The sequence below is a fragment of the Panulirus ornatus genome, chromosome 20 (genome assembly GCF_036320965.1).
Source record: "Panulirus ornatus isolate Po-2019 chromosome 20, ASM3632096v1, whole genome shotgun sequence".
Classification (NCBI taxonomy): domain Eukaryota; kingdom Metazoa; phylum Arthropoda; class Malacostraca; order Decapoda; family Palinuridae; genus Panulirus; species Panulirus ornatus.
In genome coordinates, this window is record NC_092243.1 from 33730624 (window position 1) to 33739640 (window position 9017).

The 9017-nt window shown below is 42.6% G+C and overlaps 1 protein-coding gene across 1 annotated transcript; it reads right to left on the reverse strand.

Annotated features, from left to right (window-relative positions):
• Nucleotides 1-8217: 8217 nt before the first annotated feature.
• Nucleotides 8218-8589, reverse strand: LOC139755739 (uncharacterized). The gene has a single exon (XM_071674371.1). It carries the CDS (start codon nt 8587-8589, stop codon nt 8218-8220), a length of 372 nt encoding a protein of 123 aa, XP_071530472.1.
• Between the last annotated feature and the right edge of the window lie 428 nt (nt 8590-9017).

Here is a 9017-nt window from a genome sequence, read left to right on the forward strand (position 1 = left end):
CACTGAAACGCTGGCTCACTGCGCAGCCGTCTTTGAAATCGTGTTCGCTCACTCAGGAAACTTTTTCTCTGTAGAAAGTCCACTTGCTTTCTATCTTTTCCACACACTCACACACCACACAAGTTAGCGGGAACGGTGTGTGGCTCAGCGTCTGTTCCCGGCCACCATTCGTATACATAGATATTTTGCACTTTTCCATTCCCTCGGCACTTTGCCTCTCTCCTGTGACATTCTGAACTGTAATTCAAGTGGTTCCTCCAGCATATATGGCGAAATTTCATCAGGAGCCTAGCTCTTGACAAGGCCATATCGTATTTTGCTATAATTTCTAGATATCTTGTGGCTTTGTAAAATGTCTCTCCCCTGGTCTCTCCCCCTGTGTGTGTGTGTGTGTGTGTGTGTGTGTGTGTATGTGCTGTGTGTGTGTGTGTGTGTGTGTGTGTGTGTGTGTGTGCGCACGCGCACACTTTCACTCTCCATCTGAGTTTGCTTTATGAAGTGTGTCCTGCCATTTAGATTCTGACTGGTTCTTGTTTACGTATTATTACCTCTTTCATCACGCACAGCTTTCCTGGTGTTAACATTACCATTTCTCTCAATTATTCTTTTCATTGATTCGTTCTTGTCTGAATGTTGTAATCATAATCATCAGCAATTGTTGTTTCTCACTTCATGACCAACCAGTGATAATTCTTCTCTCTTTGGCCTCCAAACAAATCTCTGAAACCAACATTAGGGAATTCATTCCAAGGTTTATGCTTTCTAAAATCGGAATGAAAGTCTCATGTAGTCTTACCTCTGGACGATGACGCCGTCTGAGTAACATTTAAGGACAGTAAATGAGAAAGCAGTCGCCTCAGCGGTGACTGGATGAAATCTGATGGCAACTTGAGCTCTAAGTACATGTAGACACTACCTCTGCCGTCTACTGTATACGTAAAGTGATCCTGTTAACGTGTCTTGAACTATATCACTTCCCGTAGGTGTTAATATGTACTGACTGTCACAGCATTCACTCAGTTGTGGGGATGCACCGATCTCTTGATAATACGTGAGTTTCATTGGTATTTTGATTCCAGAGAAGACCCTTTTTTAAGGCACACACACACAAAATCAAATGAATCAAATTAATTACATCCCCAATCTGCAGGCCGAAGGTATTCGATTCTAACAGTGCATCTCTTTGTGTGTGTTGCTCCCAGCTGGTATTCTGTATAATATCTTCCAGTTAACGTTACTTTACCGTCCTGTAAAACCTATTAAAAGGATTCTCTTTACGCGTTAGGAACGTCTGCTTATCATTAGGTCAATGAGAATTTGACTAGGGTCATAGGTTGCTGAACTGCGCCATCCAACACGATGTCAAGGTCGCCATAAGGAGAAAAGGTTATGATATCAGGCCAGAACTCCAGGCGGACATACACACTGTCACCTACTGCAGTTTATTGTTTACATACACACTGTCACCTGCTGCAGTTTATTGTCTACATACACACTGTCACCTACTGCAGTTTATTGTTTACATACACACTGTCACTTACTGCAGTTTATTGTTTACATACACACTGTCACCTACTGCAGTTTATTGTTTACATACACACTGTCACTTACTGCAGTTTATTGTTTACATACACACTGTCACCTACTGCAGTTTATTGTTTACATACACACTGTCACCTGCTGCAGTTTATTGTTTACATACACACTGTCACTTTCTGCAGTTTATTGTTTACATACACACTGTCACCTACTACAGTTTATTGTTTACATATACACTGTCACCTACTGCAGTTTATTGTTTACAATCATACTGTCACCTGCTGCAGTTTATTGTTTACATACACACTGTCACCTACTGCAGTTTATTGTTTACAATCATACTGTCACCTGCTGCAGTTTATTGTTTACATACACACTGTCACCTACTGCAGTTTATTGTTTACATACACACTGTCACCTGCAGTTTATTGTTTACATGCACACTCACCTGCTGCAGTTTATTGTTTACATACACACTGTCATCTGCTGCAGTGTATTGTTTACATACACACTGTCACCTGCTGCAGTTTATTGTTTACATACACACTGTCACCTACTGCAGTTTATTGTTTACACGCACACTGTCACCTGCTGCAGTGTATTGTTTACATACACACTGTCATCTGCTGCAGTGTATTGTTTACATACACACTGTCACCTGCTGCAGTTTATTGTATACGTACATATTGTCACTTGCTGCAGTTTATTGTTTACATACACACTGTCACCTGCTGCAGTTTATTTTTTTACATGCACACTGTCACCTGCTGCAGTTTATTGTTTACATACACACTGTCATCTGCTGCAGTGTATTATTTACATACACACTGTCACCTGCTGCAGTTTATTGTTTACATACATACTGTCATCTGCTGCAGTTTGTTTACATTCACTGTCACCTTCTGCAGTTTCTTGTTTACATACACACTGTCACCTGCTGCAGTTTGTTGTTTACATGCACTGTCACCTGCTGCAGCTTCTTGTTTACATACACACTGTCACCTGCTGCTGTTTGTTGTTTACATACATTGTCACCTGCTGCAGTTTATTGTTTACATATGCACTGTCACCTGCTGCAGTTTATTGTATACATACACATTGACACCTGCTGCAGTTTATTGTTTACATACACACTGTCACCTGCTGCAGTTTATTGTTTAGATACACTGTCACCTGCTGCAGTTTATTGTTTACATACACTGTCACCTGCTGCAGTTCATTGTTTACATACACACTGTCATCTGCTCCAGTTTATTTTTCACATATACACTGTCACCTGCTGCAGTTTATTGTTTACATACATACTGTCATCTGCTCCAGTTTATTGTTTACATACACATTGTCACCTGCTGCAGTTTATTGTTTACATACACACTGTTCACCTGCTGCAGTTTATTGTTTACATACACACTGTCATCTGCTCCAGTTTATTGTTTACATACATACTGTCACCTGCTGCAGTTTATTGTTTACATACACACTGTTCACCTGCTGCAGTTTATTGTTTACATACACACTTCACCTGCTGCAGTTTATTGTTTACATACACACTGTCATCTGCTCCAGTTTATTGTTTCCATACACACTGTCACCTGCTGCAGTTTATTGTTTACATACACACTGTCACCTACTGCAGTTTATTGTTTACATACACACTGTTCACCTGCTGCAGTTTATTGTTTACATACACACTGTCATCTGCTGCAGTTTATTGTTTCCATACACACTGTTCACCTGCTGCAGTTTATTGTTTACATACACACTTCACCTGCTGCAGTTTATTGTTTACATACACACTGTCACCTGCTGCAGTTTATTGTTTACATACACACTGTCACCTGCTGCAGTTTATTGTTTACATACACACTGTCACCTACTGCAGTTTATTGTTTACATACACACTGTCACCTGCTGCAGTTTATTGTTTACATACACACTGTTCACCTGCTGCAGTTTATTGTTTCCATACACACTGTTCACCTGCTGCAGTGTATTGTTTACATACACACTGTCACCTGCTGCAGTTTATTGTTTCCATACACACTGTTCACCTGCTGCAGTTTATTGTTTCCATACACACTGTTCACCTGCTGCAGTTTGTTGGTTCACTGTTTCCACTACAGCCGTCATGACTCATGAATGTTACATCACACTTCTCGTACTCGTAGGTCATCCTGCTCACGGCTGGGTCTTCACTACAGTGTTCTTACCTTACCTTACCTCCTTCTTGTTTCCTACTGCCATCTTCACTACAGAGTTCTTACCTTACCTCCTTCTTGTTTCCTACTGCCGTCTTCAGCATAAATAGGTTAACAAATGATATTGATAATATTCCAGTGACGTTACTGATTAGAATAAATCTATTGATGATACTGATAAGTGATAATGATTGATGTAGCCATGATTTTGACATCAAAGATAATCATTATCATGATCGTTATCATTAATTATCATATTCATCATTATTCATGAGGATCATTATTTCATGAAATGACACATTCCTTTTTTATATAATTTCCTTTGTTTGTCCATTGGTCTATTAACAACAAATTAGGTTATATATTGTTTGGTTGTTATCCCTTCCTCTAACCCTCTTAGATGGCGTCATGAAACTTGACACCCAAATTGGTTTGGGGCTAAGTTTACAGAGACAAAGTTTTCTACTTAAAAAAGTTACCTTCATTAAGGATACAAAAAGGAGTGAGGAGAGGTGTTCCTGGTGTTATCTTCGAGTCAAATCTTCCTTTTAAAGTTACAGGATTTGTCCCTAACCATTATTGAGGGAACAAGTTTAAGCTTGCGATGGAAAAGACTTTATCTTTCACTACTTCTGTCTATCGTATCTTCTCGTCGATGGTCTCACAGCCTCGGATAGTCGTATATGGGTTTGAAGGATTCGTTATTGCTGGAAGTTGTTGGAATGTCATAAGTACTGGAGGAACTAATTACTTTGGACACAAATTCAAGTTATCAAAATGACCCTTAATTTTGTCTAATAATGAAAATAGTATAAAGGAATGGTATTAAGGAATAGCCCAACCCCCTGTGAAATTACTTTGACAATTTTTGTCAGTGGTCGAAGTAAAATGTAACACAGAAGGTAAAAGATGCACAATGGCATCTCTCTCGACGGTGCTTTGATGTTTTCCAAATTTACAGAATTCGATATAATTTCGAAAACGCAGAGCAAAAAATATATTTACAATGATTTCATCTCACGAAATCCCCAGTCCCTGGGACGTGTGTTAGGTACGAACACTGAGATAAAAGTTGCAAGAATATCTTTTCTTTTTTGTTCATGCTGAATTTATTCTGATTTATTTGAATTTAGCTCTGCTAATTTTGCTTCGTTGCATTTTGATAACTTGGCATATTTTCTTATTGAAAACTGGTAGAAGTAGAGTATTTTGTTTCCAGACTTTGTTTATTGCGAATACACCAAAGGAAATATACGCCTTAAATGTATGTGTATCGTATGTAGTATGTGGATAATGTGTAGAGACAGAAAAATCTACGACGAACAGTGTACAACATCACAGATACAGTTTCTTATCTTTCATGAGTTTTTGTTGGTTGACGAACAACGATGACCATAGATCATATGAACTTGTCCAGGGCTGTAAGGGGAAGCTGCGTTTGTTTTAGCATATTACTCATCACAACATATATGTGTGTGTGTGTATATGTATTAGATTACGTGCTCATGATCATGCTCACCCTGTGAGAGCGTAGTCATGACTGATGCAGTATATATACCCACTGTTCTCCCTCTATGGCAGTGTTCTCGGGTGTACATGCAGATATACTGATCACTGTAGATGTCAAGGTACAACTCCGGCTACGTTGTGAAGTTAGCTCACAGCGAGCATTCCCCCACCAGTCACCTCTCACGTAATATGGGCATAGTTACCAGTGCATTGATAAATCTATAATGTCCATAACCACCCCTCATACCAGGTCAGCGAAGTCAGGGACACGTTGGTAGGCATGAGGAGTATATCCAGTGTTCGCCTAGTGTGGAAGTAGCTGCTGGTGTGCTGGCACGGACAGTAATGTTATCCATTACACACTCAAGGTGGAAGTAACTGCGGGTGTTTTGATATGAATGATTACCTCATCTACACCCACTCAGTAAGGTAGCAGCTGTTGGTATGTAGGCAGGTATGACGGTAACACCAACAGTTCGATGTGTGGGGATGTAGCCACGGGTATGTTGGTACACGTAATAACCACAGTTCAGCCTATACAGCAGTGGCTGCAGGTCAGAGATGGCGACGCACAACTTTGGCCATCCTGACTCGTTGATTTTGGTACAACTTTTGTCGTAGGCCTCGATATCTCCAGAGATTGACCATATGACATTCGTGTTTGCTTTATAAACTCAATTCCTCTGGTTTTGCTGCTTCTTCTTATTTCCTGATATGCATCATGTCTGCTGCGGTCGTTCCATTGCTTAAGTCACTGATGGGGCGACTTACACCGTCCCATCCGCCATCCTAACGATAGTGGTGATCCTGAATTCTGTCCTTTCTCCACCTCTCTTTCGTCTCATTAAATGGTCCTCTCTTTTTTCTACTTTTGTACCTGTTTACTCTTATGCCAATTACTTAACTTTACATACTTCAGCTAACTTTCCCTCTACACCTCCGTCTAGTTTAACTCGTTCTCTTTCTGATACTGAAAATATATCTTCTCTCTGTTCGGAAGAGTACAGCATCTCAGACAGGGGAAGCAGTAACCTAGTTGAATTCACTCGAGCTAATACGCAATTTCTTCTGACAAAACACCACAGTCATATAATGTTAATAACATGTTTGCCGAAATCATGTCCTACACTTTAGCCTAGGTACACTACAAGCTCTGTTTGGAGGAAGTGGAGTTTTGATGCCTTGGAATAGACATGGTAGTGAATGGAAACTTAGGAAGTGAAGTAAGTCATAAAAAGGGTTACGGGATAAGTTCCTACATGCAGTCGAAATTGTGTCGAAAGAGAGTTCCTTGTCTATGAGGGCAAAGGATATTTTGTATTAATGCAAGGCGTTGGACCTATATGAAAAAGTATGGAAGACGGTGCATGTGTTAGAAATGAAATGCTTGAGGACACTATATGGTGCAATGAGGATTGATGGAGTCAGAAATGATAGAATGTAAGATATTGTGTGGTAGGTACAAGAGTAAGGTTAAAAGAGCTAAACATACTGTGTTGGAATGGTTTGAACATATGGAGAAAATGAATGAGGAGATACCGGCTAAGAGAGTATACATATCAGAAGTGGAGGGAAAAGGGAGAAGAGGAAGACATATGCATGGAATAGATTAAACTGAAGCAACATAGTATACAGGGTGCGACGTACTAGTGGGTTGAACCAGGGCATATGAAGTGGTGAAGGGGGACTACAGAAAGGTATGTAGACCATGGATGTGGATAGGGTAATCCGGTTTCAGTGCATTATACATAAGAGGTAGAGAGGGGATGTGAGTAAACGAGGTCGTCTAATCCAAAGGTACCTCGTTACTCGGTGAGAAGGCATGAACAGAAATATTGCTTTCGTAACCTTGGCTCCATTAGTGTCTTATGTGCTTTGTGGTAAGCAGCAATACCCTTCTTACCTATGATAAGAGTTTCACTGATACTCATGAAATCCTGAATTGTACCCTTGGCTGTAGGAATGGTTAAACAAAGACGCTGATGAAGATGTGACATATGAGTTATTCATAAACATACATGTTACACTCGTGAGATTAACTGAGAGACGAGGGAATGTTTCGACTTATCGCTTCTGCCAACTGAACGCAAGACGCTCGTTCAAAAAAGAGGGAGACGAGCGTAATACATTACATTATCAACATTACATGTAGTTGTACATGGGACTCTATATGATACATAAAGATACACAGTATTAACTTTCTATAGGGCGAGTCCGCTCTAGAGAGGACTTGGAGATCCAGGCTTACGCCTGCGGCAGGGGTGTCTAGATGATGTGTAGAGGCAGGTAGAAACGAACCATATGCTCGCCTCTTACACGAGAGGTTGTCATCCCTTCTTCGCTGACGTGTGGGGAAGAAGGTGGGTTTGGGATGATGGTGCTGACAGGCGGTGATGGTGGTGGTGAGGCGAATGTGATGTGGCCTTAGGAAACGGTGGTTTCTCCAACACACACTACCTCTGGGGAGCTTGATGTGGTAGTCCCGTCGGCGACAGATGCCTGCCATTATCCCTGCTGTGTTCCACTGCTTTGTGACGGGATCTTGAGTGTGGGCAGGGAGCGGATGTGGTTGTTATAGTGCTCCTCCGCCTTCTGCTGCAGTGTGATCTGTCGTGCATCACACTCGTCCGCTGCGTCCTGCCACTCGGGGGCGAAGGAGAGGCGGTGAGCTGGCATGGGTGTGTGTAGCGGGTGACCGAGGAGGATCTGAGTGAGTGACTTCCGTCTGGGCTGGGGTGTTGCGTATCTCCATCAGTCCTCGGTCGAAGTCTTCATCATCCAGGCCGTCATTATTGGTGGTCTTCATGATGCGCTTCACCTGCTTCACATAGGCCTCAGCATGACCGTTGGCTTGCGGGTAATGTGGTCATGAGACGTGGTGAGTCATACCCCAACTCTTGAGGAAGGCACGAAATTCGGAGCTGGAGAACTGAGTCCACCGTCCGTGTGGAGACGGACAGGTAAGCCTACATTAACGACGAAGCTTGATGCTGGTGCGTGATGTGGCGTCCCTTCCTTTCTGACCAACATGTGGCCATCCAGACAGACGATCGGCGTACAACAGAGATTCCTCTCCTACGTGGGAGAACAGGTCTGCAGAGACGTCCTCGAAAGGTCGGGATAATGGCGGGTCACACATCAACGGCTCCTTTACCTGGGATGGCTGGAGGGTCTGGCTAGCGTCACATGCCTCCACGGTGTTCACAATGTCACTCGTGATGCCAGGCCACCACACTGTCTGCCGGGCGCGGCGCTTTGTGGCCTCTATGTCTCGGTGAGAGTCGTGAAGGCTGGTGAGAACGCTGCGGCAAAGTGCGGCAGGGATAATGGATGGGGATTGCATGCTCCTACCTCTTACGTCACACTGTCGTGAAGGAAAACTGCGCCGTCTTCTCCATCAGACGCTGGAGACGTGGGTTTTCCAAAGCTTCCAATGTCCAGTTGTTCAGAATGGCCACCAGCGGCTTGTGATCCATGAGTAGATGGAAGTCTCATAGACCTAGGACAAACAGGAAGCTCATATTCATGGCTCACACAGCTGTCAACGAGTTCTAACTCTACAATGGCATTCTTGTCTCAGCGTCGCATAGAAAACGAGAATCGCCAGTTGTCGCCGTTGTGTTGAAGAAGGGCGTAAGTCACACTTTTCAGACGCAAGGCGTATGTCTGCAGAACTGTAGGAAAGGCAGGACCGAGGTAGGAGAGAAATGGAGTCGAGGCCAGGGCTTGTTTCAATTTGTCGAATGATACGTAGTTGTCAGGTGTCCGCAC

What these genes read in the sequence shown, in the direction of transcription:
- LOC139755739 (XM_071674371.1), bottom strand. Translation starts at nt 8,589, where the DNA reads ATGCAATCCCCATCCATTATCCCTGCCGCACTTTGCCGCAGCGTTCTC.